Here is a 27719-nt window from a genome sequence, read left to right as displayed (position 1 = left end):
AAGCAGCATTCCCAGAGCTGCACAGCATGGGGAGTTATGCTAAAACAGCCTGTTCAGCAGAGGCTTGTCGTGCAGCTCTGTTATCAGTGATATCCAGATGCTCTGCAGCTCATCATTGCTCATGCTAGTGCATGGCTTGAATTATGGTGTCCTGTGAGGAGGCAGAAACAAAAAGTGTAGTTGTACCCAGTAGCTCCTCTCTTGCATGGAGCTGCCTGTGACTGCTATCCCTGAGCATCCGTGTGGAGGGCGGGGCTCTTATGCTGCAGACATGAGAAGGACTGTGAGTGTGGCATGCTGATTTCTGGTGTTAAAGTATGATCCTGCCAAGTGGTTTTGGTCAGAAGCCATGTACTTCTGAATTTTCACAGGCTCAGTTATGATTTTGAAGCTTTTTCTGACTTCATCGGTGTCAAAGCACCAGCAAACATATGGAGAACACCAATTATGTTGACTGGACAGTCTGACGCAGATATGGTGTCTCTGGCCCAGGCTTCTCTTTGTTTGCAAGACATGTTCTCTCAGAGGTGTTAGAGTCCAAACCTTCCTGGAACCCAAAAGAGAAATAAGAGTTTGAAAACCAAAAGCCTGCTGGTGTGTAGAACAGGATATGAGTAAGATTGCTTGTACTGTGAGAAGACTGTCCTTCGCACTTTCAAAGAACATACTTCTGCCTCTCTGCCCTGGCCGGCTTTCAGAGAGAGTTTCCTGGAAAAAGAAAGATATTAGGAGGAACACAGTGTGGAAGCCTCTTACTCACAGCATGCAGGTGTCTAAGATACGTGCTTTGGTGCATCAGTGCCAAACAATATACATGGCTGGCTTTGGGACTGGGTTTTATCCAAGAAAAACCTCGGTTTTAGCTGACCTCTGTTGAAAACAGATTGGTGGGTGGTGAGCGGGAGAGAATTTTGGCAACAGAGTTCTGGGCAGCTTCTAGAGAAGTTCCTTATAGTCTCCTTAGTTAAGGATGTTTGTGGAGGTCCCAGCAGTGCTATGGCTGCTCAGTGACATGATGCTGCTGCAGCCCCTGGAACAGAAAGTTCAGGGTATAGCTGGGATAGTGGCCCAGCTCTGCACCTTCATCTGGGGCAGCTGGAATTGGGGAACAGAGCCAAGCCTGAGTGTAGAGATACTGCAGGTAACATCTTCATGAGCAGCTGGGAGCCCTGTGGATCCTCTTGACAGCATTTGTCCTGCCCGGGGCCATTTGGCTACTCAGAGGGAAGGGACTGTGGATCTTAAAATGTCTATCAGCATAAATGGAGGCAGACATTGGAGGATGATATGTGTCCTCTGTTTCCCTCTCTCCCCCACCCTTCAGAGGGCCAATAAAGGCAGCAAGGTCATTGAGAGGTTGAAAAAGAAGCTCTCGGAGCAGGAATCCCTCCTACTGCTGATGTCACCCAACATGGCCTTCCGGGTCCACAATCGCAATGGCAAGGTGAGTGGCTCTTCTGGTGTCCCTCAGTGTACAGGACAGAGGTCAAGGGGAGGGGGGAGTGTCTGTGTGTGCCGTTGTACAAGGAGGTCTTCATGCCCTCTACTGTCTGGCCTGAAAGCACTCTCCAAGCAGCAGACACCTAACCCCTGCTACACCAAAGTTATGATGACATTTTGTAAGGCTATGACTGATTTGTATGCAACACTGGCATTTAAAAAATGATGTTGGAAATTAATCCTCTACTTCAGCACCTGCCCTGGCAGAGCATAGGAATGGCTCTCTTCACCTAAGATGAAGCTCTGCAGCAGCTGCCTTCTAGACTCCCCTTCAAGTTCAAGGCTTAGCACACTCAGGGCTGCCTCCTCAGGACTGTAGGCTGCCCTTGGCACCAGGGGTGCTGAAGGGTTGTGAACAGTCTCCTTCAGCGCTGTGGGATGCTCAGTGTGCCAGAGGTATCCCCTGCTCTGGCTGTAACCTGTCACTGTGGCCTTCCCATGCACATGGCAAAGGATTCTCACAAGATCCTGTTACTACTCAGTGAAAATCCACACGCTGGGCACCGCTTCCTCAGCTTGCGTCCGTGTCCAGGCCTGTGCTGGAGGCTTTTGGGTTTCCCGTCGTGAGGAATAGCACAGAGCTGCTGTGGGACCTCATGCTGCCAGGGAGGCAGCTGCTGTTTGCAGGGTGGAGCTCTGCGAAAGCTCTCACTGCAGGAGTCCACGCTGGTACTGCTGGCACATGGCTGAGAAGGCACATTGCCAGAGTCCTGCCTGTCACTGACAAAGCTGTGATGTAGGGCAACTGGCAGGAGTACTAGGACAGTATATCCAGTAATTTCCACTGGAGAGGGGTGGGAGGCAGGCAGGCCTGCTGTCAGTGGTCGGTCAGACTAATGCATACTCCATTTTCTTCTGTTTTCCTGGGTAGAGTTACACGTTCCTCATTTCATCGGACTATGAAAGGGCAGAGTGGAGGGAGAACATCCGGGAGCAGCAGAAGAAATGTGAGTGTCCCTCAGCTGGGCATTGGTACAAATACTGTGATCTTATTAGAGAGCAGGATTCCAGAGGATGAGTGTGGGGCAGGGTTCCCTGCAAAGAGAGATGTGTGTTGAAATCCACAGCACATATAGATGTCTTCTGTCTCTGCACCTGTCTGAGGGCATGCAGCAACGTGTAGGGAATGTGTAGGGAGACCACTTAGTAAGTGCGTGGAGAAATTCTTCCATTTACCCTGGAGATCAGAGCTCTGTGCAATTCCAGGTAGAGAGAACAGCTGCACCCTTTTACCTGGATCCAGGCCAAAGAAACTTAGTTACTTTTTTGACATGGGTGGTTTTTGGCTTTGCAAGAAAATAAGGGCCCCCCTTGTTTCCTGTGAACCATCCTGAGACTTTTTAACTCCAAAGAGTAACTAAATATGCCCTCCATTGAGCCGGGCTCCAGCAGCAGTTCAGACCTGGGCACTGTGCTACTGTTGCTGAGCATTGGCCTCGGAGCAGCTATTCCGTGGATGCCCAGAATGAGGGACCATGCAGCCAGCCTCTGCTTCGAGTTTTAGCTCCACCCTCTTTGAATCTCCTTGGCAGGCTTTAAAAGCTTCTCACTCACATCGGTGGAGCTCCAGATGCTGACAAACTCCTGTGTGAAGCTTCAGACAGTCCACAACATTCCCCTCACTATCAATAAGGAAGGTGAGACCTTTGGTTTATGCTTTCACATGGTACAGCTGCAGTGAAAACCTACCTCTGCCTGCCTTTGTGCATTTCCCCTAGAACTGCTCTTACTGTTTCTTTTTGCTACAGGCTTCAACCTGGTGATGAGTTACAAACTGAGAGTCCCTGTAAAACAAAAGCTAAGACCATATGTACCCAACTTTTGTAGTTTAGTTGAAGTAGATGATAGCATACAAAGAGAGCAGCAGGAACAAGAATAATTTGTCATCCCAGTGTTACTTGCTGCAACAGTAAAAATACAAGCCTCAAATTATATGGCTTCATCTAAATGAATAAAATATTCCTGGACATCTTCCAGTATATATTCATTGACTATTAAATGGTCTTTACACGCAGCCATCATGCCAGGGATTGGCGTGCCTCTTGGAGTCCTAACCTGGGACAACTTGGAACTATGCCTGAGAATCCTTTGGAAGGACACTAGTTGGCCAAAACTGTGTCAGAGGCCATCCTAAATTACTATTTAATCTGCTAGTATAGACTTAGCTTCTATATTTTACTTTTTCTGCTTTTGAATTTCTTCCATGCTGTCTTGCTGACCTAGAAGGTAAAAAGTAAAATGTAAAAGCCATGCGTTGCCAGAAGGCATTACAGGTGAATCCGACACCGAACCTGGAACAGTCTCCTATCTTGCTGAAATGGCGAGGCTGTGTGCTCCTGCCTGGCAAGGCTGTGTGCTCCTGCCATCCTTTTTAGGGACAGTTTACCCTCTGCTCATCAACCTGTGTAATATCAGTCTCATCACTCTGTCTTTCACTCTTGGCTCCTCTATGAACGTAACAAAATTCCTTGGGTCTTTTGTACAGATGATGAATCCCCAGGCCTCTATGGATTCCTGAATGTCATTGTCCACTCTGCCACAGGATTCAAGCAAAGTTCAAGTGAGTTGCAGTTCTGTAATACACAGAGGTATTGATAGGGGTTAGATAATTCAGGGGCTGTGACAGCTCGGCGTGGACTGGTTTAGGATTGCAGCAGTTGGGGTGATGGTGAGGAGGAGAGGTGATTTGGGGAACTGGAAGTGAAATGGGGGCATTGGTGTAAATTTAGGGGAGTGCAATATTTTAATGCTACAGTTAACTCTCAGAAAGATCAGGATCAAGCATGCAGCATTATTTTTTAGGCCTAGTCTGTTGGTGTGTTTTTTAAGCAGTGTTTGCTAATTACCAAACAGTTTTAGATACAAGTCAGCCCTTATCCTGAACTCTTTCAACTGTGTTTCATTTTGCAATGAAAGAATGGAAAGCATTCTCTGACATCCAGAATTACTGGTGTGAAGAAAGAGCTGTAAAAATTCAGGGGAGTGATCTGACAGAAGGATCAAAAAAGGTGAAAAAATAGTGAAGAGGACACCTCTTAGAAATAAACATGCTTTTCAATTGTTGATGAAGATAATCTAGGAAAAGCTGCAAAGCTTTCCTAGCCATGTGGCTGGGGAACCTGTTCTTATCTAAGCTGCGCATGCAGCCTCAGGAGGAAAGGAGTGGACTGGATGTCGGTGCTTTCTGTTAGCCTTCCTCCTGCTGAACCACTGACTTCACTTACAACATAACCTACAAACAGGGACAATGTCTACAGCTCATTACTAGCTCTTCAAAAACACCAGATACCACATAATTAAGCAATTTATGAAGATAATGAGTTTTTGATGGCTGGCTGCTACCCTACTCTCTGAGGGATGTTATACTGATGCTGTTCTCAGTGAAACCGGTTCTGATGTGTTGATGGGGGCCAGTATCTACCTGGGGATGTTTCATTTCTCATTGGTGTACACCTTCTGCTCATTGTGGGTTCATTTGGGAAATATTGGATATAGCATACACCTGATTCTTGGTAGAGGTGAAGGGCTTGTCTGTGCTGAGGTCATTTATACAGCTGTGTTGGTACTTCAGCTTCATAAAGGCAACTCTGCTGGCCCAGATGATGAGATTTGTGCTGGACAGTGTTACTGGTACTAATACAAAGAAGATGCAAATGAAGACACACCCAGAAAGTAATTAATGCAAGTTAGGAGATTCTAGAAATTTTTAAAAGTTTCTGTCCCTGTCTCCCCTGCTCAGATTTGTACTGCACATTAGAGGTGGATTCTTTCGGGTATTTTGTGAACAAGGCTAAAACTAGAGTTTACAGAGATACCACAGAGCCCAACTGGAATGAGGTAGGTTGGATTTTTCTTAATGGGACTTGTTCCATGTGCCAAACATCAATGCATGATGGGCAGAAAACCGCAAGTGGAAGAACTTGCTGCATCCTCAGCACTGCATATGCTGCCTCTCAGAAAACACTTTTATGCCAGGTTCATTTGGCTGTCAGGGCTTGCAGATTTTATCTGGAATTAGCTACAGTTAAACAAACATTTCAGTACAAATGAGTCTTGTCCAGCATTTCATCATTTAAACAGATGCATGTTTGATTTTTTTTTTTTTTTTTTTAAAGACAAATGAAAGTATGTTGAAGAAGGAGGTGGATTTGTTTATTTGTTGTGAGGGGGAAGAATTAGCTATAGACATTTTGCCTGTTTACAGCCAACTCAAACCTGCTGGGGAGCAAAATTAAGTACAAGGAAGGTGGGCGAGTTTGTTTCTCCAAATGATGCTTTGCTGAAACTCAGTGGAACCTGACTAAGGAGTCAACCATCTTAGTCTCTGATTTGACCCCACCACATATACAAAATAGAATTTCAGTTTGTTTCTAGACCAGCTCGTTAGGGAGGAGGTTTTGATCAGTCCTTAAATGCTCCCTCCTGATGAGTTTTAAGGAGACTAGATTGATTATTAGGAGACTGGTGTCCTGCTGTGATGTATTCATTGCTCTTTCCTTTCCTGGTGCCCTGCAGGAGTTTGAGATTGAGCTGGAAGGCTCACAGACTCTGCGGATTCTGTGCTATGAAAAGTGCTACAACAAAACCAAGCTCACCAAAGAGGATGGAGAGAGCACAGATCGAATAATGGGGAAAGGACAAATCCAGGTAAGACTGTGCTTAACTCATTCCTGCCACCCATACTGCAAAACATAACAGGACTTTTGAATCCTGGAGTGCATCAGGGAGGTTTTTTTCTGCCTTCCGATTGTCTCAGCATTGGAGATTTTCCTCCAGATTATGGGGTATACCGTGTGATTCACAGGTGGGAAGTCAACAGCTTTTACCCCTCTTGCCTTGTCCCCTAAGCTTATTTCAGTACCCTTATGGAACAGATGCTTTTTCACGAAAATTTACATTTTGATCTCTGATTTGCCTGTTAACTTCAAAACTTCTAGCACAGTATATAGTAACTGCACTGTCACTGAGCCCTGGGCACTGTTGAGAATGCTCCATTTGTGACAAAAGATGAAGCAATGAATATACTATCTCCCCTCTGTAAATCATGTGGAAGAAATGCTACCTTCTGTACGTGCAGGAAGCTGATTGATGTGATAGCAAGGCCTTGGCTTATTGTCCTGATAACTGCCATGTCCAGAGCATAGTGTCCATGACAGCAGGCTGCCTCTGAGAGAGATTTCCAGCGCTGAGAATCAGCATGGGACACTTTGTCTATGTGGCAAATTTGTAATACAATAGGGGAGGTGATGAGATGATTGCAAACGGATGCTGCTCTCCGGGAGCTGCTGTGTGATAAAGTGTTAAAGCTCCATGCAGGAGAAATCGGGCCATCAGTGGAGGTCGACATGGAGAACATATGTTCCCCCTCTTCTTCCAGTTTGTTGCACTGTCTGTCCACGGCTTTAGGAGGGTGTTTAAATGCTTGCTCTGAGGACACATTCTTTGTACAGAGCAGAGACCCTGCCCAGATACCTCTTCCTTTCTGGCATGCTGAAAAATACCACCAATTCTCCTCCATTTACGTTTCACTCTTCATCACTCCATGGATGACAGCTTTCTCCAGCGTCTGAGTGATGGTCACACAGGCCAAGGCCATTTCTGGGATTTCAGAAACAGCTCTGACTGAGAGCACCTGCAGGATCGCATCTCACCTTTACTCTAGGAGGGTTCATTGTTTAAATGAGATTCATTAGGCCTGTTCCTTTCCCTCCCTCCTTGCAGCCCTGAGGCTGCCATACTGTTTTCAGGGAAAGCTTTTGTTGCCAAACAAAGAAAACTTGCGTACAAATCAATAAATGCTAGTACAGGGTGCCTCCTATGTATGTGTCTCAGGCTAACCAGAAATGTGTACGTCCCTTCTGCTAGCAAAAGCTTATCTTCCGTGGAGTTGAGCAACTACAAAAGAGCAAGTTTTCAGCCCTGAAATGCCCTGGAGATTTGTGTGCTTATAATGGAAAACCCTGAAATCACTGACCCTCTAAATTTTTCAAATATTTTACATAGAATAATTAAAAAATGAGTAAAATCTTTTAAATTTTTAACAACTGCTTTTCACCAGAGTGGGCATTTTTATACACAGTACTTATACATTCTGTTAAAACATTTTATACTTAATAAGTAAAAATACTCTTTGGTGATACTTGAATATTAATTGCATCTTGATTCTTTTAGAGAAATCTGAACAGTGGAAAGTGGAAAAAAAAAAGTTTTTGATGAATGTGCAAAAGTTGCATTCTATTCTATAATAAAAGACAAATGTGAAAGTTGTCTTGCTTGCAGTAAATCCCCCCTTGCAATTTGTAAAGACACTTGGTGAACTCTCAGAACATCCTCATAACTCTGATTTCTGTCCCATCACACAACTATTTAACACTAGGGAATAATGCAAAGAGAAGTCGTAAGAGTCTGGTAAGATTCTGGGTTGATAAGAATTATTAAGGGTTTTTATTTTGTTTTAGTTTTATTTTTAAAGCAAACACCATTTTTCAAATCATAATAATGCAGCAACAAAATCAAATACAATCTGTGGCTGAAGGTTAGCTGTATTAATGCTGTCAGCATCTTTTCCAGTCACTGGTCTCATACTCATTTTCTTCCAGGATTTTCCCAGGTGCTTTTACATTAAATTTTGTTAACTTTACAGTTGCTAGCGTATCTAGGGCTTTCTGCTTTGTTGTTGTTGTCATTGCATTGTCATTATTCAGCCAAAGTCTGCCTTGTGTAAAGGTAAAGTCTGTGAAGTTGGATGAGGTTTTTTTTCCTAAATTCCCTTTAGCTAAAAACTCTGGGAACATGAAGAGTCGTGTCTGCATCCTCCTGCTGATGAAAACAGGGAAATTTCTGTGTTGGCTAAATTGCAATGTATTGTTAAGCCATGTATTATTGTAAATCTGCAACTTCCCACTGCTGGGATTTTTGACTCACCAAATTCTCTGAGCTGCAGTGATAAAGACAATGCATCAAGGAGACGAGGACTGTTTTGGCTGTGAAATGTTTATTAAATCTCTCCGTTACATAATGGCACTGGAGGAAGGAAGACTGGAAATTGGTCCATGTGGTCAGAAGCTTCCAGGAATGGGCAGCAATTTTAATAGCTCCCATTGCTCATATTTTCTTTTCCTATGGAATATTTTATTTACCTCTTTTTATAGCTACATGCAAGAGCTTCATTGCTTGCCAACCTGCAAGTTTTATCCCTGAAAAATAAAACCACGAGGTTTTAATATGGGAGAACCTCCTGTAAATGTAGAAGTGAAGTCCTCATCAGACTTTCTGGGAATGGCAGCACTGGATGTGCAGTGTTTAACTAGCCAGCACGCATGGCTGGGGGCTTCTGTTACATCTTGGGCATGAGAAATACAGGGAGAAGGTACTATTCCTGGGTACACTGTGAAACTGAAATTACTGGGGGATTTGGGGGAGGAAGAAATGGACATCGTCTTATAGGAGGAAACATGAGTCTCAGTTCAGTTGTAAGCATCAGCTCTTCTCATGTTGGACTCTCTATTTGTAATTTTTTTTTTTTTTTTTCTGTTGTTACCTTCAGCACTTGCAAGGCTGGCCCTTCCACTCTTTGAATTTTGCACTTAATGTGTCAGGCACATCCACACGTTTTGAGTGTGGCAGCCTTTTGTTTGGTCCTGACACTTGCATCTAAGTGGGCACATATGTCAGCAAAGCTGGCCTCTGCCTTGGGAACAGACTGCATGAGTAAACTGATACTTCATCCTGTGATCTGTCTCCTCCAGTCGGTGCCTCCTAGAAATGCTGTTTCCTTTGTTGTTTTTTCTTCTGCATGATCAGCTCAGGCAAACCATTTCCTTCTCTCTCACAGCAGTGCTGGAAAATCAGGGAGGATATGACCTTAGATCAGTCATTCTGTGGTAGCAGTGCAACACCATTCCTCTGTTGCCATGCAAAACAATCACTCTTATCTGCTTAATTATCTGGGATGTCTCATAGCAGTGCACATGGCTATTTCAGACATCTAGGTTGTTTTCCATGTAAAACAGATTGTCACATGCTGTACCGCCCAAGTGTCAACTCAGAAAACCTTTTACACACTCAACTTCATTTAAACAGTTTGCTCATGCAGAACAGTATCCCAGCAATGAAAATAGGGTGGAAATGGAGAAGGCAATGGGTCATGTCTAAAGGGTGATGGTGGGAAAGATTAACATGTCAGTGGGGAGCTTTAAGAAGAATGGGGTTATGGCTGGACTGGGAGTTTTCAGCAGCAGTGAGACTCTGACAACATGTATGTCACATCAGTTACAATTAAAAATTGATGGAGTGTAAAGTTGCCAGGGAGATTTAATAAAGGGAGGAAGTAATGTGAATAAATAGCATAAAACACACTAACCTTAAGGTTGCCTCAGTCCTTGCTCCCAGGCATTTCATTTCTACTGATGCTTCTTTGGTTTTTTTCTCTTTCTGTATGTTTTCTCTTCTGGGGTAAAAGAATAATCACCAAGCTCGCTGTGGTGGTTTCCTAAGGCAGAGCACAGACACCCTCCCTAGTGCCTGGCTTGCATTTGCCATTGACCAGCATGCTCAGTTTGCCTTTCTCCCTGGTCCTCACCACTCTGTGTTCTGCGCACTCAGCTACACCCAACTGCTATACGCTAATTGTCTGTCTTAATTCAGCTAAGCTGCTGCGAGGGCCAGAGATTTGCACTCAGAAATCCCTGTGGTGCTGAGCTGCTTTGGTTTTTTTGTGTTTTGTGCAGGATAGACAGGCATTTGCTTGATTCATTAGTGAATTTGGGGATGTAGCTTGCCGCTGTAAGTGCCAAAGAACAGGCCACAGGGGGCCTGGAGGTGCTGGGGGAGTAAAGACAAACTGGTTTGTATTTTTCCTGTGCAGCATGGGCTTTTGGTGGGGACTGTGCACACAAGCCCGTGGGATACAGTCTTTGAGGGTTTTAGCACGTCTGTCCTATTTGCATAGGTCATGGAAACAACACAATTTTTCACTGTTTCAGTGGAGATGGGACAGGTCCTTTTGTCACTCAAACCAAGCAATTGTTTGAAGGAAATGTTTAGAGGTGCAGTACATTTCACTGTCAAATTAATGCAGAGGCAGCCATTTCACAGTGCCTCCCCCTGCTTGAGCTGGCAAAGCGAGCACTATGTGCTTGCTCGCTCAGAGCAGCCTCCTTTTGGCACGCTGTCTGTAGATTGCGTTATTCTACTCAGTGTTCCTTCTTCCAGGTCACTGATCTCCAAACCAGACCAGAAGACAGCATGACCCCATTTGTCACAGGCCCTCTCTATGCTGGAGCATCACACCCGCGAACTCTCTTTGTCTTCAGTCTGTTTGTACCCTGTCTGCTCCAGCTGCCCTTCCCCGGTGCTGCTCTTGCTGGCCTTAGAAGGTCAGTCGTCTGTAGGGTGCAGGACTGAAAGCTTGCTCAAAGTCTAAATGACATTCTTAGCTTCCTGTTGACTCTTGTTATGTCTTATGGTGACTTTATCAGACTGTTAGACCTGATCTTCCTGTCTCAGTTGCTGAGAGCTTATTCAAGCTTTGCTCTTTTATTAGCTTTCATCATTTTGCTTTGTTATTTAAAAAGCACCTGGGGGGGGGATTTTTTGTTTTTAATTGCTGTTGTTATTGCCAGTGATTTATGCAGGGCTGGCTCTGGTCAGCCAGGCCCACTCCCTGGTGCTTGTTCTCCCTAACTGTCTCCTCAATATAAGCTGTTCTCCAGCAGGAGTCAAACAGCAGGTGGGGTGTGTGGGGGTCCCACCAGCCCTGCAACAGAGTCCAGAGGGAAGGGAGCACGAGGTGGCAGCAGGTACACTCGCAGTAGTTACCCAGCAAGGAAGAGTCTCTGCAAGCTCTCAGCTCCAGCACACTGCTTCTGCTAGTCCTTTGCAGCCATATGATATTCGTTCTTGAGACAGAGTAGGACTTTGGCTTGTACTTTTTATTAGCTATTTACTTGCTTTAATTTTGTACAGTGGTTATCACTGAGAGATAACCAGTAATACCTGTTAGCTTAAACAAACTGTAACTGGACCCTGCTGAACTCTTTTTTGGCAAATACTCAAAACCCTCTTTCCCCTTCAGTCTTAAGCAGCCTCTCCCTGCTATAAATAATACACTCTCAGTGACTCCATTCTAAGTGCATAAGGAAAACGGCTTCTGAGCTGGAGGATCAGCTGTGGCTGTGTCTATCAGCAGGGCCATTTTGGCAGCTTAACGAGATGACTATTTAGGCAGCTGGAGATAAAGCTTTCAGGAATACTAAGCATGGTTGCTCTTCGTAGGAAACCAGACACTTCAGAAATGGTTTCCTCTTGATTCTGGGAAAGAATGCAGTTGTTGAAAGAAACCAAACTTCCAGCACGGAAATTCAGGGAAGAACAACCTAGATTCTGGCCAGCTTGTAGGGACCTTGGCCAGCCACAGAGGCGGGGGCGGATCTGTTCCACCAGAGTTATAAGCAAACCCTGTTGGCAAGCAGTCTGTTATTTGGGTTTGCTGAAGCTCTGAAGCTAAGCACGGCTGCCCACTGGCCTCCTGGACCTTTGTGCAGTCCCAAAATGTGGGAGCTACTGGTTACTGACTATTCCTTACAAGGGGTCTTCAGGAATTTCTGCCAGAGTTGCACCTACAGGAACCGATCCAATTCGACGGGAAAGCATGTGTGTGCTGGCAGCGTCCCGCTGTGGGCTCACGTCCGTAACAAAGTGCGCAGAGATAAGGTTGGCCTGACTTGCTTGTCTGTTGCTTCTTGGGGTCTCTGCAGTGTGAGCAAACAGGGAGAAATTTTTCTCTCTGCTGGTTGTCTTTTTTGGGGAGGGGGAAGGGTGTAGGGGGACTTGTCTCGGTAGCTGTCAGCAGTATTGGGCTAGTTTGTTGATGATTTGAGAGCGCGAGCATGACTGCATTTGAACTCTCCCAGGATGTACTGCAGCTGCCGTTGTTTCAACATTTACCTCTGCCTGTCAGAGAACTCTGCTTTTGCATGGAGCTCTGTGAGAGGGAGGAGCTGTGCTGCAGAAAGAGCTCTAGTTACTGAGTGTCTCTTTGTTTGCTGACAACAGTAAACTCAAAACACAGGGTCTAGTGCAGTTGCCTCCTTCCGGTCTTACTGTGTCTCTGTTGAAGAGCCAAGTGTTACAAAGCCATCGCGGGAGGCACGGAAGTCTGCTTCCTTTGGCTGGTTCTGATTGCTGATACAAGTCCCCATGCAGACAGCTCTTTTCTCTTTTGCCAGTCTAGCTTGAGCAAAGTGCTGTTCTCCAGACGTTCAGATGCGTTTGGACTCTCCCAGGCAGTATTGGCATTGCTGGGGGATGTTTGAGTACTTGAGTCAGCTGCTCCCCAGCCTCACAACTGCCCACTCAAAGCAAAGCTGAAAATGGGAGATCAGGGCTTTGCTTCAGGACTTGTTTCTGCTTAATGAATTCTTGCAGTAGTGGGGCCAGGTGTTCTTCCTGCCGCCATGCTTAAGTTGAAAGGAAAAGGAATAGGCAGGTTGAAGGAGAAGGACTTTCCATGTTTTCTGGGCTGATTTTCTCCATTTCTCCTCCGTCAGATTGTGAGAGGGGTTTGGTTTGTTTAAAATTACTTGTGTCTCTGTGGATCACTTCATATTTCTCTTCCTTGATCTCACTGTTAGGGTCATTATGTCTTTTTTTCTTCAGTGGAACGTAGTCCTTCCTGGAAGCTATTAGCTTCGTAGCCAAGAGCTATGAGGTTCTTCAGCCTGGCTTCTTATTTCAGTGCAGTAATTTCACACTCATCCAACCTCACCTGTCTCTAGAAAACTGCAGAGGGAGACAGTTTCCTCTATTTCAAATAAGTTATTTCAGAAATTTCTCCTCCCCTTTTCTGACTCCTAGCCATATGGAATGGGACAAATTTGGCTGTTAACGTGCCTATTGTGCCTCAGCAATGAATGCAGTCTGTCGTCCTATGAAAGCTGAGGTTATTGGGTTTCAAACATTGATTTTGCTCACTGAGGTTGCCTTTGTTGGTGAGCAGACACTGCACCCACGTTGCTGTATTTTCCATGTGTGTGAGTCCTCATTGGCCCTGCTTAGAGAACTGCACAATATCTGAGTGTGCCATTACCTGAAACCTGGGAGACCTTGGAATGTGTGTTTTCCTGTGGAAAAGAAATAGCATGCTGAAAGTGGTAGTGCTGTGCCCACTTGCAGAAGCCTTTCAGGATAGCTGATTTCTCTGTTTCTAGCTCATGAGTAACTTCCATGTTTTTCAGCTGGACCCACAGGCATTGCAGGACAAAGATTGGCAACGCACAGTCATCTCAATGAATGGAGTAAGTATGGAAAACAGAAGTTAGCACTGCTTCTGTACCTCTTACGTGCTTTATTTCTTTGCTCTTCATTGCAGCATAGAAAAGAAAATGTTTGAAAGGTAACAGCTGTTCTCTTCTATTCAGGTTGAAGTGAAGCTGTCGGTGAAGTTTACCAGTCGGGAGTTTAGCCTGAAAAGGATGCCATCCCGGAAACAGACTGGGGTGTTCGGGGTCAAGATCGCTATTGTCACCAAGTGAGCTGATGGGTCACATTTCTCTCTGTTATTTTTTTTTTTTTTTTTTTTTTTTTGGAAAGTGAACTGGCCCGTGGGTTGCACCCACTGCAGGATTTGTCAGTCCAGTCTGCCCCACTCGGGTAGTAGTGTAGATGGCTGTGGCTGCAGAAAGGAGATGCTGTAAATTCTCTGAGCTGCTTTTTTTTTCAGGGGTAAAAACCAGTGTGCACACAGGCTTTGAAACCCAGGGTGTTTACTTCCCTGAGTTCCAGAAATACCCCTTGCTCCTTTTCTCTGTAGTTAGCTGACTGGGTCACAGATTTCCATAGCCAATGAACAGTGACGTTTCCTTTCCATAATCGGAAATGTTCAAGTTCTTTGGATCCTGTTGTATTATTTTAACCCCTGATCTTTTGTCATGAATCGTTTGCCAGAAGAAACCTGTTTGTTCTGTTATAGAGTTTGGGAAGTGTGGGACTTCCTCCCTATGGAACTGCATTAACTGGAAAGCAACAGCGTTGCTATGTATCCGAGGTCTGTTTGGGAATCCTCTGGTTACTTGTGTGGAGTCACAGACTTTCAGGGCACTGGGATCCAGCCAGAAGCTCAAGTGCTCAGGGCAGCTGCAGAACAGCCAGAGCCAGGCTGAGACAGTCAGAGAACCCTCTCCAGTTTTAAATGGAGTATTTCAGCTCAGTCTGGATTGCCAGCTCAGACTCTCTCCCACCCCATTTTCTAGATGAGTTTTGCACAGCAAAACATTGGGGTGATTTTAGCCAGCCCTAGCTGGCTGGGGTAATGACCATGGAGAGGGTGGGCTGTACTGAACTCTTCTGTCTGGCTTTCTTAAGGAGAGAGAGATCGAAGGTGCCTTACATAGTGCGCCAGTGTGTGGAGGAGATAGAGCGGCGTGGAATGGAGGAGGTGGGCATCTACCGTGTCTCTGGGGTTGCAACCGATATCCAGGCTTTGAAAGCTGCCTTTGATGTCAGTAAGTATTTGTGTCTGATCTTTTCCTTTGCACTGTGAGAACTTGCACCCCGGTCAGGTGGCTATGCTGTTTTTAAACTTCTGTTCCCCAAGAAGCATTAAGAGGTAGAAATTCTTACACAAGAGTAATTTTAACCCTGGCTTCATATTTTATTAATATTCTTCAGCTACAGATATAACCCAAGATGGGATGGATCCTTACACTAAATAATGCATTTGTTGTTCTTCCCAGCACACATAAAATGGTGGGTTTGCCTCCCTTCCCAAATCTTTGTAAATAGCAGACGCCTTCCTCGGGGGAAGCGGCAGCAATCGGAAGGTGTAATTTCCTCACAGTTGTGAGGTCTTCAAATTAATAGAAGTCCCTGAAATTAAGACTGCTTTGTGAAAGGAAGACAGCAAAAACAATGCTCTAAGGTTTACTAGGAAGGCTGTTTACAAAACTGAATTTGGGTGGTCAGGGCTCCTGAGTTCTCTTCTTAACTCTGCCTAGATTGGTGTGTGCAGATTGTAAAATTAGATAATTTTGACCAACCTTTGTAAAGCTTTCTTTGATCTTGAGCAGAAAAGGGCTCCTTACTGGTGCTGCATTTAAAAGAAGGGCATGTATGTCTCAAAAGGCATCCAAGATCAGGCAGATGAAACACCTCCAAGTTGCTGAGGTGCAAAAAGTGAAATTCTGTCCTACTTCCAGCCTCCACATGATGGTCCAAGGACCGCTCAAACCACACCCTTTTGATGCAAGCAGTCATGAGGCCTGTGCCAGTTGCCCAAATTCACCCTCCCTGCACTTTTTCTTCACTTATTTTGTGAAAGTTCTTCCTTCTTGTATTTTCTTTTCAATCCCTCTAAGCTACCAAATCTTCACTAGTGCAAGTAAGGGTGTTTCACTTTTTTCATTTATAATAAATGCTGTTTTACACTAAGCTTCATGAAACCAGCACTGGCTCTGCTGGTTGGTCTGTTTGTTTTAGGGAAAGGGGGTGGTTTTGTTGTTCTTAATAGTAACAAAACTGAAATATGAGCCCTGAATTGCCTGTGTACTTTAGCTACACTCAGTGGGGAGTTAGACAGCCTCTGAGTCTCTTATTCTAAGCTGTTAGAGGCAGGGAATTGGAATAACAACAGTTGTTGCTAACAAAAGTTGAAATGCATATAAATACAGTGAAGCAGGGCTTGTGCCAGATCAGGCTGCGGTTGCTGGCACAGCATAACTAACCCTGGGTAGTGTGAGGTTCCCTCAACTTGATTTAAAGCTATAAACTCTTTGCAGTAATTTGTGCAGCACTTCTTGGTTGTCAGAAGGTAGCTCATTTCATCTGTAGAAATGTAAACAGGAAAACTCTCAGCTATTTGGGCAAAGACAAAGGATAAACAAAGAGACCCAAGGCAAGAAAAAGAACGGATGCAAGGCCAGCAGCTTCGTTACCCTGCTTCCCCTCTTCTCTCTTTCAGATAACAAAGACGTGTCAGTGATGATGAGCGAGATGGATGTTAATGCCATTGCAGGCACCTTGAAACTGTACTTCCGGGAACTGCCTGAACCCCTCTTCACAGACGAACTGTACCCCAACTTTGCTGAGGGCATTGGTAAGTAGTAGCAGAAATAACCCTTGGTAACCCAAACTCTTCCGTAGGAGGCTGCTCCTAAAGCAATACAAAACACATATTTACAGTGTTGGACACAAGCCTGGAGCAGGCTGTTAGGGAAGTGAAATGGAGCTCAGAAACGAGCATTGGAATGCCGACATCTTCCTATGCACTTGAATATGGGCAATTGCTGTGCTTTTTTTGTAAGCTGACAATGTCCAGGTTTCTGAAGGGTAGGTAAAGAATGGAATGCCAGCCTTCTTGTTGAGGCTGTGTGTGCTGTTTGGCCCATTCGGCCTTGCGGGGACGCCCTCTTGGCGGGGGGCGGGTATACCTCATCCTGTCTTGATGTAGGGGAGAACCATCGTAACGGTTGAAAATCTGAAAGCCCTTGAACTGCTTGAGAGAAAAGGATTCTCTATGTGTCTATGACATAAAGGAAAGAGGTCCTGTGGGGTATTGATGTGCAGCTCTGACCTTCCAGCCTATGGTGGAATTACAGTCTGTTCGGGACCATCCATGTTTGTTCTTCTGGGAAATTATGCAGTCAGTCAAATTCTTGTTCACTGCCTATGGTGAAGTTTTGTTATTTTCTGTCTTGTAGCACTTTCAGATCCTGTTGCAAAGGAAAGCTGTATGTTGAATCTATTGTTATCGCTTCCAGAACCCAACCTTGTGACATTCCTTTTCCTTCTGGACCATTTAAAAAGGTAACATGTGGATCCTTTAGACACCTATTTAACGTGTAAAGCATCATTATTTGAAAAGGGGAGCCTTTTCCTTGAATTTGTGCTGAATCATGCAAATGAAGAAGCATTTGCTGATTTGCTGTGAATGCTCATCAGACAACTATTGTCTCATACTCAGTTAGTGAGGCACTAAATCCTGAATCTATTTCCACTCATACTCAGGATTAGAAGTGGAGGAAAGGGCTAACAAAAGTCTTGGGGCTTATCTAGTGCAAATGCAAATTCCTGGTGCAATATCACTGCAAAACTGCACCTGCATCTGGAGACAAAGATTGGGAAAGGTTTTAGTATAAATTGTGAAGCTTTGGCCATGTTTAAGGACTTGTGAGCCCTGTCTCAAAAGGTGTTTGCAATCTAACATAATGTATTTTTTAAAATTGCAGCTTTGTACTTCTGCTAACTGGAGTTGTCAACTCCTTGCTTCGACTAGTCTTTCTGATCTTGTCTATGGCTTTGTAATACGGTTGTAACTGTGAAGGAGTATTTCCATGTGTTTGATAGTAATGCAAAACGCTTGCTTAACACATGCACAATGTGTTAATTTACATATGTGTTTTGTACATACCAGAGGCTGTCACTGGAGAGATGAAAAATAATCTTGTGACTGAGGTTCTGGATTAAAATCCAGGAAATCTGGGTTTTACATGTGTTTCTGCTGCAGACTGTTCTGCCGTTGGGTAAATTTTTTAACCTTTGTGCCACAGTTTCTCATTCATAAAGCTGGGATGAAAAAGATTACTTTATTCCTGTCCCACTTCTGCCTGGCCAGACAGTAGGCAGGAGTTCCTCTTCCAAGTTTAAATCATGTCTGTAGAGTCCCTGGAGACTGTGGTTGTGTCAGATCAAGGTATTTGCTTATATATAAAGTTCCTTTAGGCACATACGGAGAGTGGTTGATTGAATGTATCTAAAACTTTTTACAAAAGGAATAAATAAGGTTTCTTATTTAAGGACACTTCCAAACTCAGGTATTTACAAATATCTGCCTTGTTCATTGTTTCTTCTGCCAGGGTTGCTGAGAGGGAAAGCGTTAACAAGATGTCCCTGCATAATCTTGCAACTGTCTTTGGACCAACACTGCTCAGACCTTCAGAGAAGGACAGTAAAATCCCTGCTAACCCAACGCAGCCTATCACAATGACTGATAGCTGGTCGCTAGAAGTCATGTCCCAGGTAAAATCCTGTGAAGGCAGTATCTGGGAACTGGCAGTCCTCTAGCACGGCCTGGTTCCGCCATCCCTCTGTGTTTTCATGACAGGATTTTAAACAACTTTCACCCTTACACAGACATTTTAGACTGTTTATAGAACTGCATTTCTTCAGGCAGTTCAGTTTGCATCTGTACTAATACAGCTTCTCATGAAAAAACGTCAGTTATGTGCACATCCTGTATCCTTCCTCTTTGTGCACAGTAAGATTTTTCTGAGAGCTGTCTCGCAGCGCCATATTGCTAGCCTGGGATAAAAGGACCATCAGTGTTTATCTGCGATGCTCAACACTTAAACCACCCTCACTAATGCATAACAAAATTCTTTGCTAAATTCAGATTCCTTTGGCACTGCTGCCTTTTGAAGCGATGCAGACAATTCAAACATACAGGCTGTGTTAGAGGCTGTTTTGTACGTTTTTGATTGAGGAATGGCAAATTATAGGTCAGATTTTTTCAGTGCAGTGGAACACCAACACCACTGTTATACCCTGGAAGCTGAAAAGAGTGTCTCTGAAGCACTCCAAGATTTAATATGCCTGCTGATATTATACTCTGTATTAAAACAAATATGTAACTGCAAGATGTTCCTGTGGAGAGCTGTGGGCCTGTCTGCCAACACTCAAATAGCCAGGATGAGGAGGAGTTAACAGGGTGTTATTATTACCTCTTTCTTTCTTTCTCTTTCCAGGTTCAAGTTCTTCTGTACTTCCTGCAGCTAGAGACTATCCCTACCCCAGACAGCAAGAGGCAAAGTATTCTCTTTTCCACAGAGGTGTAGGTGCCTGGGATACCAACAGGACACAATAAAACTGCTCTTGGCATAAATCTGCCACACCTGAGAACAAGACGACTGGTGTTTCTTCAGACATTGCTGGCCTGTCCCTGTCCTGGGGAGTTATGGCCCTCAGTGCTTCTGCTGTTTGTTAACCAGAGACAAGCTGAGGAGAAAAATCTCTACTCTTGATTGGTAGGACCAGAACTGAACTGGAGATGGAGCTCTGCAGAATCTCCACTAGAAGGAGCAATAGACACTTGAACAAATGCACCACAGAGTGTGGCTATTATTCTTGTTGGGAATGTGACAGAAGGTATTCCTCATTTTATGGATTTAATTTATCATAAAGGAACTTCAAGATTTCTACTGGACCACTTGATAGGATACCCCTTTTTGGGTGAGGGGGAGTTAAAGGATATATCACAACTGTGTCTTTAATAACTGCTGTTTTTAAAGTACTGTTCTAGGCCACAAAACTAGCATTGCTTTGCAAGAGGAGAAGGGAAGGGTCTGGGATCTAAGATTTCCTCCTCAGAAATTCAAGTCTTGATTTGAACAGGGTTCTAAAGAAATGAAACAGTTTTGCGTACAACTAGAACTGTTGGTTTGTTTGGGGGTTGGTTTTGTTGGTTTTTTTTTCTCATCCACCCTTTCCCTTGCAAATGTTTATACAGCTCTAGGGAAGGAGAGACCCTGCTCTTGCCTATGCTCCACTTCCGATGGGTTTTTTTGGGTTAAGGGAGCCAGACCCAGTGATGTTACACTATAGATAAATAACAGCAAATTAAGGAGAGGCAGGGAGGATTAGCCAGTGATTCTGTTGTTTGCATATAAAAAGCAGGGCCAGTATTATCCAGGCAGGATTGCTAAATTCCTTAGACCCCACCAAATTTAATGAAAATTAATTGGGAAGACTGTTAATTCCCAACACTCCAAAGAAAAGACATTATCACTGCAAAAATAATTAAAGCATTTGTGGACAAAAAAAAAAAAAATCAATGGCTGTCAGTTTGGCTGGTGGCTTACTCCAAACTTTTATCAAAACATCTTTTTTTTTTGATACTTGAATTTTTGGAGGCTTTGTACATTGCTTCTACCAGAGTCTTTTTCTGATAGACACAAATACTTGGATAAAATGTATCAGAATGTACTTTATGGACAATCTAGCAAGTAGCATGCATTGTGTATTCTCCAGAAATTCCAACCCTGTTTTAAATAAGAGCAGTGAAGAAATGTCTCTGGAACTACATACAGCAGTACAAAAGGTCTTGCCAAGTACCACCTTGGTGTTTCCCTGCCTCAGCCAGTTAAAGCCCGGGGGCTACGCAGGCATAAAGGGGAGCAGGATTTGTCTAGGGAATTGAACACAATCTCACTGCTGGTATCCAGAGCGCAGTAGGCTGGCTGTGGAGCAGTTGTGCCAAACACCTTGGGGGGGTGGGAGCGATTCCATTTTTCATAAACTACTCCAGCCCCCTTTACTTCCTACCCAGGTATGCAGCATCCATTTAGTGGCATCCGTCCATCATCATCCTGGTGAGAAGAAAAGTACAGCTTGTAGACAAGGGAAGGAATCAGCATGAGAAGGGGAGGGAGGGACAGATTTTGAAAGATTGGTAGATTGTCAACATCATTTTAGGGAAAATATGACAAAGAAAGCAACCCCTGTTATGCTGAATTTCACATTTTCTGATGGGTGATCTGCGACCTCTCAATTAAAAAAAAAAAACCACCAACACAAAAACGAAAAACAAAGGAGTCTTTCAAACAAATGGAAAGAAAAAATTAAAGGGAAATGATTTTGTAGTCACTGTAATTGACTGCTGCATAATATTAGAAATTATTGTACTGTGAAGTTGCAAATTCAAAAAGGAACAAATATAAATTTCGATTTTGTGAGTATATCAATATTTTGCATGCTTTGTAAGGATTCTTATAGGAATTTAATATTGCTTAGTATCCCTCCCTCCTTAGGTCTGGGAGCAAACCTCTTTGTAATGTAATGTACAACTAGAAATTCCTTCTCTCTTGTATGTATTTCCACTACATTCCAACTTCTGAACCCGTAAAACAGAAAAACTGTTTATAGTAGGAGGTGCTTTTTTGGGGGAGGGAGGGAATGAAGGCAAGGAAACTTGAAAGCTTAAGATTTTGATTTTTTTTTTTTTAAATTTTATTTTTTGCCTTTTTGAAGGTAAAAATTAGTCACAATCCTGAAGAACATTGACTTAAGGAAAGTCATGCAGAGCAGTAAACCACACTCTCTGGTTTTGTTTTTATGTATTTGTTCTCATTTTTACATAGCAGTTCTATAGCAATCCTTTTACTGCAAGCTGCACACCAACCCATTCCAAGCTGTTGTCTGATGTATCTGAGGCAGTAGCGCTGCTGATTTAAAAGGAAAAACCCAACCAAACTACACCAGGTGGTTGGGTAACAGCCTTTTCCTTTTGGTGTTTGGAATCTGTGGCTGCTCTTTGCAGTGTTGAAACTGGAAAGCAATACCATAATGACTGTGCCAATTTACTTTTGCCCAACTTTTTTATTTTTATTTATATAGGAAGTTGATTTTAATATTAAAGTACTGATCTATAGTATGTAACCATGAGAAAATTGCTTTTGCTTTGGTTACTGTTACAGGTGGTTGCTTTTAGTCTCTCATTACAATGCTCAGTTCTAATGTAACATTATCTAACATGCAGGCATGTGGATCAGGGAAAAAAAGTTAATTTAACTTAACCCATTAATTATTTCTGTTAAGTATGAATATGTTTTTCCCAAAGCTGGTAATTTTGGGCTGGAAAAGATATGCTGATGATGAAATCATGGACTCATTTGAAATATGAGAACTGATTTCTTGAATTTCATTTAATTTTGCAATTAAGTTTTTTCAAATAGTCTTATGTTTTCAGAAATTAAGTATTTCCAAAAGGCTTTTATGTTCTTTTCCCAGGGAGGTTGGTTGGTTTTGGTTTTTTTTACTTTGTTATTTTTTTAATAAGCCTTATCATACTTTAAAAGGGAATTGCAAAACCTGGCTTTAGAGAAGGCCTTCTGATTTCTACTCTTACGTATTCCCTTGCGAGTTCTGTCAGAAAACCTAACTCTTCCATTTTCTATATCAAAAAGGTACAATATAAGAGCAAACTAGCAAAAAATTACCCTTTACATGTGCACTGGGAGTTTATGCTCTTTCAGTTTCTAGTGTATTGGAGAGACCTTTCTAAAAATGTAGCTTTCAGTAACAGGAATCTGAAACGTTAATATTTTCAACTAAAGAAATTCAGGTGTTTAGGATAGTTTGTGTATCTCCAGTTTAAAGAGAGGAATAAGCATCAGTTTCCTCATGAATTTTTTTAACGCTGAATAGGTTTTTAAGTAAAATTTTAAAAAGTTAAGTAATGCAAACTATGGGAAAAGTTTTCAAAGATGCTCAAGAAATAACAGTTACTAGATCAGTTTCAGCTTTGTGTTTGTGTGTGCTTTGTATGGGAGGGGAGTGTTTGAAACCAAATTGAAACACATCCATTAAAATGCTGCTGGTGTTCTTTATTCTTGCACAATTTTTAACAAGTTGAGGTAGTAGCTAAGCTATTTCAAGCTGTATTTTAATGCTGCTATTTTTCAATGTATCAGCTAAGGGCAAAATAGAGCAGTGTGGTGACTATGATTTGCTGATGCCCACTGCCTGCCTTGATTCTGACCTTCAGTTGCTAGGACAAGGCAATCAGCATGCACCCTACGGAGCAAAACTGCAACTTCTTTGTTGGCCACGAGGTGGTGGAACCACAGAGTATGTTTATGGGAGATGCAGTATTTTTACAGTTTATTCATTTTACGTGTTTAAAAATCTGTTTTACGGTTGTTTATGTTAGTTTTCTATGAGTTTATTTAAACCAATGTACTGTTCTTTAAAGTATACATGGATCTCCAAATCTGTCTGTCACCCTTGTAACACTGGAAGGCATCACAATGTGTTCATTTATCTTAACGTGCCATTCTTTCAAGTATGTATAAAATGTAAATTGACCAACATGGCTTTTAAAAGTGTTTAAAATCTGATGGCAAAAAAACAACCCTCTCTGATTCCTCACTGGTTAATCCTTTTGTTTCAGTGCTTGGTCATCTACTGGGATAACATTATCAGATGTGGCATTCTTATTATGGAAATTTTAGTAAGAAATGGGAAATGTTTTAAGAAAAAGACCTAGCAGGAGACGAGTACATTCATGCTAAATGTAAGGGATTTGCTTCTGTTCCTTGAAGAAGAAAAATCTGAAAAGGCAATTCCTAAGTAGATATGATCAAATTAATCAAATTCTTGGTGTAGTTAGTCACTTGTTTATGCCCTCTTAAATTTGTAGTCTAGGTATGTTTTTCTTTGTAAACGTTGCCAACATTGTCATAGTACTGTTATCAGAAAAATAAATCTGATAACATCCACTTCCTTTAACTGAGGGCACGTGCAACTGAGATACTGGAGCCTTAGACTAGTATTAGCAATTCTCCATTCTGAACTAGAATGAAATGAATGTTCATGTGTGTTCTATGAATTTTCTGATTGAATAGAATTCAATACATGGATTGCCCTCAGAATCAACAGAAGCTCTAAAGGAAGCACTTACAGTTAATGATTACTCCTTAATGAGGTTTTACAGAATAAAGGTAACACAAATAGAAAAGAGAAGCATAATTAGGCATCACTCAGATCACATCATGTGGAAGTAGAAAGAAGTTCTCATTTCACATTACAGAAGGTGGCTTATGCCCTAGATAACTGTAAGTAAAGATTGTCTTGCCAGTAAATAAACATTAATATGGGAACGCCAGGAATTTAGCTTCTGTAGCCTCCCAGTTCTGATGTGCTGCAACCCCTTTCTTGCCACTGAAAATTCACAGTTCAGTGCTAAGAAAGCAAGGCTTAGCGCTTGCTCTCTTTCCCCACTGTTGTGGCAATAGATCAGGAGGAGCAATAGAGTCCATATATTAATGTAGGTGAAACACCACCACAAAGAAGGGAAAAGTGAATTGAACCAGAAAGTTAAACTATTTTTTAAGCTGAAAGTCTGTTTCTAGGCTGCAAGGATAAAATGTCACAACATGCTGTAACGACAAAATGGTTGAAGTAGTAGGACCAAAGCAAACCTGAGTGCATGTAATCTTGATTCTCCTCCTCCTATGACCATATCACTAGATTTAGGCCTTCCAGGTCAAGCAAATACATAAATGCTATTGCCAAGAATTAGAAAATTATTAAATGACCTAGTTTTCCTCCTCTGTTGATTCTCTTTGTGTTACCATCTCATAGTGCAATTGCTGGAGACTGTTGTAAAAAAACATGCAGGTGAACCATGTGAATACTGTCCATTTATTTCCTACTGTCATGTTTCACCTTGCTGTAGGAAAGCCCCCTCCTTTTCCAACAGAAACCACATCATTCTGCACTGTAGAAACGACCCCACCAGGAGGTTCAGTTTGTAGCACAGCTATCCCTGGAGATAAATAAAATATTTCCAGTCTGGAAATGGTTGCAATCCTGGTGCAGAATGGGCCAGGTACTGCTAAAGCTCTGGGCTCATGTAGGCCTGGTTAGCAAGTTCAGTAAGATGCTATTATTTACACCTGTTCAAGCATATTTGGGAATTAATATGATTAGAGAGTCCCCAAGCCTAGCAGAACTGTTTGCTCTACTGCTTTGTCTTAATCACAGTCATGTTCAAATCCTATTGTCAAAATCGTTCATCAGAATGGGGAAAACTTTTTTATTTTCCACTAGAGCTTTCGTTTGTGTAACTGTTGCAGTCTTTTTCCCTGGTAGTGAGATGTTTTGAGAACCCAAGACGTCCTACAGATGAGCCATTTCTCTAATCTGCAGAATGATTTCTATGCCAAGGCCACGTTACATCCCTGTGGATGTACGAAGGGCAGGCTTGTGTACAAACCAGCTTCCTGCCTGGAAGGAGAATGTGGCAGCGTTCTGCAGATGACCCAACCCAAGGATCACAGGGTAGAGCCCACCAGTGAGCAGCTGGCCTTGGGCCTTGGGTGCTCACATTGCCCCTGGGGCAGTCTGAGTGAGGCCCAGAAGGCAGTTAGGGGAAAAGCCTCATCCAGATCCTTCTTACTGTGCCTAATTGAATGATCAAATGCCAATCTGCATAGAGTAGCTCAAATTTCCTCCATTTTAGTCCCATTTTGGGAGAAATTGGGACTACACTAACTCTAGGTGTTACACAAATAGCTGAAAACTGATCCGTATCTACCACCTACTATATTTGACATAGTTTTTCATCTAAAAGCCCCCACAGCAAAAGGACATTTCTTCACAACAGCATCTTCTAATCCCTTCTTTACTGCTTCTGACAGCCTAAGAGAAATCTTGTTTTGGGCTTCACAGTGACGTATGAAAACTTGTGAAGGCACTCAGTAAGGGTAATGTGTTTGGAATTCTGGATAAAACTTACCTATGCAGGGACGATTGCGGAGATGGGATATCAGTACTAACCAAGGCAGCAGAAAGAGGGTTAAGAAATTGTTGTGTTGGATGACTGAGAAGCACCACAATGAAATGGTGAATTTAAACATGGACACTCTGAAATGTTGTCCTTTCTGTGTCTGTCCAGCAAATAAAATAAAACTAAGCCTTCTCTTGCCTATGTAAGTTGTGCAGTTTGTTCTTATCTCTAGTATTACAAGTTTTTATAATCCATGAAGAATTCCAAGGAAAGGAGTTAAGACTATTTATTTAAATATAAATATAATTAAATTATATAATTAGTGCTAAATTATCGTGTAGAAGACAAACAACTTATTGTTTGGATAATTTTGGGTTTCATCAGAGTTAATATTGTTGGCATTGTTTTAACACTACCATATTAGGAAGTTGTTTTTTGTCATTTTATACTGCTGTTGCTAGTGCTTCAGTAGCTTATAGTGCTCTCTTTTTCAAAAAGAAAACCTAATCCTAATAGTTTAATATTGAAAGGTGTTGAAACTGTACTGCTAAACATCTCTCAGTTTAGGCCTAAAGAGAGGGAAAAAGGAAAGGGGAAAAAAAGGGAGGAAAAACCTGTCATTCTGGATATTTTTTTTTGATTTTCTGAGAAAAGTGGTATGCAAAAGGGATCCAAAAACTGTATGTGGAGGGAAAAAAAGGCATCTGTAGCCTTTCTTTGTACACAATGTTAAATAAAATCTCCTGTATCTATGTTTGTCAGGTTCTTTTAGTCTTATTTAACTAAAAACTGGGCCTACATTAAACTGAATGTGTGAATGCATTCAACAGAATTTGCTAGAGGTATGGAATTTAACACTGGTGTTTCAAAATAAAAGCTATTTCATGCTTTACAAGGTAAAAGCTTAAAATCTAGAGGTTAGTACAGGGTTATTGCTAAATTAAACTAAAACAACTATAATGTGGAAATAGTTTACACGTAAGGTAGAGAAGTAGCTGGGCAAAACAGTCCATTTTCAGATGCGTGTTAACCCTTTTGTAGGAGTACTGCTTCAAAATGGAGCCAGTCTCAAACCATGGATCCTTTACAGTGGCCTCTGCAGGCCTCTGCACTAGAACGAGAGGCTCTGGCCTCTTCAAACATTGCATGAAATCAGTGGGTTTTGTAGGAATCAATGTGGAAACTGAATCAGTTATTTAAATCAAGATTTCTTAGTGCTTTATTTAAATCCAATGTTATTTAAATTATTAATGTAATTAAAGTATACGTATGTTTCCAAATTTAATATAAAATATAAACCTCTATAATAAAAAGATACCTGCTCGAAAGGTCTCTAGCTGATTTTCGTTCAGTGTGGATCACAAAGCTGACATGTCTCAATGGCAATATCCAAAGTGGAGAAAAATGTAGCTGACTTTACAGTGTTTAACACTGAAATAAGATGCAGGTCAAGAAGAAAATGTCACGCTTACCCCTAAATTGGGAAAAAAAGGGGAAACTCAGTGACTATTACTAATACTTCCTAACAGTGGTATATCTGTTTAATGATTTTCAAAATACTTTTCAGATAGCTTCAATGTGGCATTCTTCTGCAAAATGGTTCTTACTTAATTAAAAAGCATAGCTTTGTAGTGCAACCACATTGAATGGTACTAGATGCCCCTGAGTGAGCCTGGAAGGTGTCACAGAATATCTCAAGTTGGAAGGGACCCGTAAGAATCATCGAGTCCAACTCCCTGGTCCTCGCAGGCCTGTCTGAAACTATGGCTCAGTGTTGTCCAGATGCTCCTTGAACTCTGCCAGGCTTGGGGCTGTGACCACTTCCCTGGAGAGTCTGTCCCAGTGACTGACCACGCTCTCAGGGAAGAACCTTTTCCTAATGTCCAATCTGAACTTGCCCTGACACAGCTTTGTTCCACTCCCTCATGTCCTATTGCTG

General features: G+C 42.5%; 1 protein-coding gene and 1 long non-coding RNA gene across 2 annotated transcripts in view; one reads left to right on the top strand and one right to left on the bottom strand.

Annotated features, from left to right (window-relative positions):
* The window catches only part of BCR (BCR activator of RhoGEF and GTPase), a 102631-nt gene extending 76095 nt beyond the window's left edge, over positions 1-26536 (top strand). Inside the window, exons 11-23 of the mRNA XM_074844111.1 lie at positions 1325-1444; positions 2372-2447; positions 3033-3137; positions 3986-4060; positions 5240-5337; positions 6016-6147; positions 13737-13796; positions 13920-14029; positions 14863-15002; positions 16457-16591; positions 17196-17301; positions 18351-18513; positions 19239-26536. Of these exons, the coding sequence (XP_074700212.1) occupies positions 1325-1444; positions 2372-2447; positions 3033-3137; positions 3986-4060; positions 5240-5337; positions 6016-6147; positions 13737-13796; positions 13920-14029; positions 14863-15002; positions 16457-16591; positions 17196-17301; positions 18351-18513; positions 19239-19328 (1410 nt within the window). The 3' untranslated portion in view covers positions 19329-26536. The remainder of the gene's footprint in view (positions 1-1324; positions 1445-2371; positions 2448-3032; positions 3138-3985; positions 4061-5239; positions 5338-6015; positions 6148-13736; positions 13797-13919; positions 14030-14862; positions 15003-16456; positions 16592-17195; positions 17302-18350; positions 18514-19238) is intronic.
* Positions 7915-10368, bottom strand: LOC141931685 (uncharacterized). Its single transcript, XR_012625647.1, has 2 exons — positions 9863-10368; positions 7915-9339 (listed from the first exon to the last, which is right to left on the bottom strand). It is a non-coding gene; the product is annotated as an uncharacterized LOC141931685 (long non-coding RNA).
* Positions 26537-27719: the final 1183 nt, after the last annotated feature.

Source organism: Strix aluco, chromosome 18, assembly GCF_031877795.1.
Source record: "Strix aluco isolate bStrAlu1 chromosome 18, bStrAlu1.hap1, whole genome shotgun sequence".
NCBI lineage: Eukaryota > Metazoa > Chordata > Aves > Strigiformes > Strigidae > Strix > Strix aluco.
The sequence above is the reverse complement of the archived record's forward strand: the minus strand, read 5'-3'. Positions and strand labels throughout refer to the sequence as shown.